General features: G+C 45.7%; 1 protein-coding gene across 1 annotated transcript in view; it reads left to right on the top strand.

Annotated features, from left to right (window-relative positions):
* gpc2 (glypican 2) overlaps window positions 1-3,214 on the top strand; it is a 6,801-nt gene extending 3,587 nt beyond the window's left edge. The window contains 4 exon segments of the mRNA XM_072693477.1: window positions 679-843; window positions 939-1,075; window positions 1,286-1,458; window positions 1,541-3,214. Of these exon segments, the coding sequence (XP_072549578.1) occupies window positions 679-843; window positions 939-1,075; window positions 1,286-1,458; window positions 1,541-1,791 (726 nt within the window). The 3' untranslated portion in view covers window positions 1,792-3,214.
* Window positions 3,215-5,531: the final 2,317 nt, after the last annotated feature.

The following is a 5,531-nucleotide window of genomic DNA, read 5'->3' as shown; positions in this document are numbered from 1 at the left end:
AGGGGGCCCAGCCAGCAAAGTATGAAAGCTGGTGCTGTAGCAAAAAACGCCAAGCCCCAGCGGTAATCAACGCTGACCAGAAGCACCTGTGTGGCACGGTATAAATACACCCAGCCAAACACACTTCCCCGTCGCACCTTTGTAGAGGGGTGAACGGTAACAGTGTTTTTAAGTGTGTACAGTGAAGAAAAGCTGAAGTTAAAAGAGAAAAGCATTTGAGTTGTTGTCTTAAATGAAAGGTTTTTCCTTTGTTTGCTTTCCCGCCGTTTTCTATGTTGCTTATGATCAGTGTTTATACTACTACCTCTCACAGCTGTGGTTGTGCAGTGGAAATACACTGAGCTCCCATTACCAGGGTTGGGAGTTCAAGCCCAACAGTCACCAAGCACACACCACAAGAGGGTCAGTTTCATTTAATCATAATAAAACAAACTTTAACTGCACTTGAGTCCAAACCCCACACCACACCATAACAAGAACAAGGTTCTCTTTTGTAGGGTCTTTTGGTCTTTGGCCAAGGAGGGAGTTAAAATACACTCTGGAGTCACTCCTCACCCCTCACCTCTCACCCTTCACCATTTGCAGTTTTATGGTTAAATATATTCTGAGACAAATTCATGTATTTTTAAATAGATGTGTGTGTGTGTGTGTGTGTGTGTGTGTGTGTACTCTTTGCAGGTGTTTCAGGGGTGTGGCAGCCCTCGCCCCGCTCCCGGCAGAGCAAAACGCTCCCCTAGAGAAAGAGAGCGAGAGGGTGAGAGAGACCGACGCAGGAAGCCATTCAGATCGTACAGCCCGGAGGAGAAACCGACTACTGCTGCTGGAACCAACCTGGACCGTCTGGTGAGGAACACTCTGACCAGCGTCTCTGACACACACACACACACACACACACACACACAGTGCAGGTGTTACAGTAAGATTGTTACTGTGTGCAGGTGCTGGAGCTAAAGGAGCGCCTGAGGCCAATGAAAGGATTCTGGGTATCTCTGCCTCACACTGTCTGTAATGATGATAAGATGGCAGCTGATGTGACCAACGAGGACCGCTGCTGGAACGGACAGACCCGGGGGAGGTGTGTGTGTGTGTGTGTGTGTGTATGTATATATATACTCTAAACAGTTTTGAGTTAAAGTGTTTAAGGTGAGAGTTTATCGTTTTACTGAGTTAGTCACAGTCTTACAGTCCCACAGAGTTAGTCTTACAGTTTTACAGTCACACAGTCTTTGAGGCCCACCAGGCACCAGCACAGTCCCAGCTCTCTACCTGACTGTGTGTGTGTCAGGTACCTGCCGGATGTTATGGGAGATGGTTTGGTGAATCAGGTGAATAACCCAGAAGTGGAGGTGGACGTTGCTCGACCGGACGTTAGAACCCGTCAGCTAATTATGGAGCTCAGAGTGGCCGTCAACCGGCTGAAACTCGCCCACAACGGCCAGGACACTGACTTTCTGGACAGTAAGTGATTGTCTGTCTGCCTGTCTTTCTGTCTGTGTCATATTCTGATTGTGTGTTTGTGTGTGTGTGTGTTCGCACGCAGGTGATGGAGATGATGGCAGTGGTTCTGGACAGGGTGAACGATACAGTGACGATTGGCCTGGATATGGTTCATACTCACCTCCACGTAGCCCCGCCCACCCCCACAAACCGCCCCGTCCCCGTGATCGGACTGTCACTAAGTGGAACCGAGCAAATGGACCAATTAAATCGGCTGTCCACAAAGTCCCTCCCCTTTCCCCATTCTCTCTCTTCTTCTCTCTGCCACTCTCTGTTGCCCTCCAGTGTAGATAGCCAACATCAATCACTGGACTCCTGCAGGACCATCCTAATGTCCAACAACTGAGCAGACAGTGAGAAGACGACCTTCAGAGAAGGAGCAACAATCAGAGAGCGCGCGAGAGTGAGAGTTTTCAGCAGCTTTAATGAAAGTGGGTGTGATTTATTTGTAGCTGTCTAATCATTACTTTAATCTGCAGGGGTCTGTTTGCGGACCCTCACTCTCAAAAATACAGAACTCAGTTTAGTAAAGTATCTGGCCGTGGAGAACAGTGCAGTAACAGTATGGGGTTAAGTATCATTATGGTTATCAGTGTGTTTTTGGGGTTGAACAAAAGCTTAAGATAAAACTTTAAAAGCTTTAGATTTTTAATAAGTTTTTTAATTAAACTTTATATAAAATGTTTCCTTTCTTTAAAAAAAAAAAGGTACAGGTGAAGCTCCTTTGAACTAGTTTTGTTTCCAGTTATTTATTATTTTCATTATGGATTAATCTGCTAATTATTTTCTCCATTAATTTATTTTTTAATTAAGACATTTATTTGAATTCTTTTGCATTTAGAATTCAATTGCATTTTTTTCTAACACTGGTATTAAGCACATGTACACGGTATGATAACAATCAATAAACCCTAATCCTATACCTTAATCAGTGTAACGCTGAAACCCTAATCATTACAAAACACCAAAATACCTGACTAATCCAAAACGCAGTGTAACACATGGGTTGAGTCAGGCTGCATGTGCAGAGACTTTATCAGGGCTATAGAAATACTCATCAGGACAGGCAGACAGCTACAATACAGGCAAATCCATAATCCAGGTCTCAGTACAAAACCAGAACCAGCAAACAAAGACCCACAAACCCTTCAGAGATTGGTAAACTTGGCAACAGTGACTTTACTAAGAACCCCCAAAACTGAGGATCTTAAGAGGAGTTCTAATCAGTCCAATCATGAACAGCACCTGTGTGCTGAAGATGAGCCTTAGGTAAAGGGTGGAGCTAAGCCCATACACACTGGAGCACATGACTTGTGTGTGAGCTCCTCACATAGGCCAGCAGAGGGAGACATTTGGGCAGGATTACTGGAGTTTAAGATTCAGTAACTGCTGTTTGTTACAGATTAGGATTAAAGAGTCTGGAGTTTTCCTGCAGATTAAACTGCACTGATAATCTCACCTTTATTTATTTGTATTTATTTATTGTTTAATTATTGTTTGTTTATTTACCCTAATGATTAATGTAAAATCAGTTGTTTTGTTTGTGTGATTGAAGAGCTTGTGTGTGTGTGTGTGTGTGTGTGTGTGTGTGTGTGTGTTTTGTCTCAGTGGTGCTGAGGTTCTGCTGACTTTTGAATGTTTGGTCTCTGAGGTTCTGTTATAGTGTTGGAACTGTGAGTGGTGTTGCAGTTTCTCTGGTGGATCAGCAGCAAGAGTGCCGGAGGGGTGGAGGGCGGGAGCCATGGTTCTTGAGGAGGGGGTTGTCGGGGTGTTTCTCATGGTTCTGACGTCTCATTTTTACTGTTTTCCATTTCAACTCAAAATAAATAAAACTTCTGTAGTGGTGTGTGTTTCTTCTGCCAGTTGTTGTGTGTGTGGGGGGTTGGGGGTTAGGTTTAGGTTTAGGGTTATGTTTTTGTTATGTACAATGACTTCCCCCATTACAATCCATCAGACTGCATGGTTGAGTAGGAAGATCAAGGGTAGTGCACGGGCCAGCGCTTGTTAAGCATTGCTATCGGGCTTTTGGTCCTGTAGTAGGCCTAAAGAGAGCAGAGTGAGGCGAGCAGAGTGAGGAGTGTGCCACTAGACTGAGCAGGACACCCTCTAGATCTACTTGGCCTTGTTTGCTCACCTGTTCTCTCTCCCCAATGCTACAGTAAAGCAGGGAGTGAACAGGTGTGAGGTTAAGGGTTAGGTTAGGGTTAAGGTTGGGTTAGGGTTAGGTTTAGGGTTAGGGCTTAGGTTAAGATTAGGGTTAGGGGCTGGGGTTAGGGTTAAGGTAAAGGTTAGGGTTAGGGTTAGGGTTAGGGTTAGATTATGATTAGGGTTGGGGGCTAGGGTTAGGGTTAAGGTTAGGGTTAGGGTTTAGGTTTAGGGTTAGGGTTAGGGTTAGATTATGATTAGGGTTGGGGGCTAGGGTTAGGGTAAAGGTTAGGGTTAGGTTAAGATTAGGGTTAGGAGCAGGCAGCAGAGTGAGGAGTGTGCCACTAGACTGAGCAGGACACCCTCTAGACCTACTTGGCCTTGTTTGCTCACCTATTCCCTCTCCCTAATGCTACAGTTAAGCAGGGAGTGAACAGGTGTGGACTTATTTTAAATTAGACGGTGTATAATCCCCAAATTTCTCTTGAATAGAGTGAGGAGATTTAATTGTTGATTTAGTGATGTTTGTAAGTTTTTAATAATTTTAGGACACATCATCAGTAGTGTACCTCAGAGTCATCAGGTGTTTCGGCCTTAAACACTATACACCCTCATCTGAGGCGGCCAGCCTGAGGTTGATCATTCCTAGGCTTGTGTCCCATGTCCAATTAGGTTTTAATATTATGGCGTCTGATAGATGCTCAGGGTGCGTAGCCTATTTTAGGCTTTAGATCTAAAGGGTATTTTAGATGAAGCTGAGGTGAGGTCACGTATAACTAACTTGTTAGGTAAGGTCTATTGTTAAATGTACTGTTGCATTGTTGGTGCTAATCACCGATAGAAGACTGGGCACCCATTTAAGGTCTGTTTGCCCCAGACCACCTTCCCTGCGTGCTGTCCAAGTGGACCCAGAGAGGCTGGATACTTACCCCCTGCCCAAAATGACCCTTTGTTAACACCGCAAGGTTTCCCAGGTCATCCAGACAGGGCCTGTGAGTGAGTCTCATCTTGGGGCCTACCCTGGCACCTTCTCCAAGAGAGAAAGTGAGGGTTAGGGTTAGGGTTAGGGTTAGGTTAGGGTTAGGGTTAGGGTTAGGGTTAGGGTTAGGTTAGGGTTAGGGTTAGGGTTAGGGTTTAGGGTTAGGGTTAGGGTTAGGGTTAGGGTAGGGTTAGGGTTAGGGTTAGGGTTAGGGTTAGGTTAGGGTTAGGGTTAGGGTTAGGGTTTAGGGTTAGGGTTAGGGTTAGGGTTAGGGTTAGGTTAGGGTTAGGGTAGGGTTAGGGTTAGGGTTAGGGTTAGGTTAGGGTTAGGTTTTTGTTATGTACAATGACTTCCCCCATTACAATCCATCAGACTGCATGGTTGAGTAGGAAGATCAAGGGTAGTGCACGGGCCAGCGCTTGTTAAGCATTGCTATCGGGCTTTTGGTCCTGTAGTAGGCCTAAAGAGAGCAGAGTGAGGCGAGCAGAGTGAGGAGTGTGCCACTAGACTGAGCAGGACACCCTCTAGACCTACTTGGCCTTGTTTGTTCACCTGTTCTCTCTCCCCAATGCTACAGTAAAGCAGGGAGTGAACAGGTGTGAAGTTAAGGGTTAGGGTTAGAGTTAGGTTTAGGGTTGGGGGCTGGGGCTAGGGTTAAGGTTAAGGTTAGGGTTAGGGTTAGGTTTAGGGTTAGGGCTTAGGTTATGATTAGGGTTGGGGGCTGGGGTTAGGGTTAAGGTTAAGGTTAGGGTTAGGTTAAGATTAGGGTTAGGGTTGGGGGCTGGGGCTAGGGTAAAGGTTAGGGTTAGGTTAAGATTAGGGTTAGGAGCAGGCAGCAGAGTGAGGAGTGTGCCACTAGACTGAGCAGGACACCCTCTAGACCTACTTGGCCTTGTTTGCTCACCTGTTC

The sequence above is a fragment of the Salminus brasiliensis genome, chromosome 12 (genome assembly GCF_030463535.1).
Source record: "Salminus brasiliensis chromosome 12, fSalBra1.hap2, whole genome shotgun sequence".
NCBI classification, from domain to species: domain Eukaryota; kingdom Metazoa; phylum Chordata; class Actinopteri; order Characiformes; family Bryconidae; genus Salminus; species Salminus brasiliensis.
The sequence above is the reverse complement of the archived record's forward strand: the minus strand, read 5'-3'. Positions and strand labels throughout refer to the sequence as shown.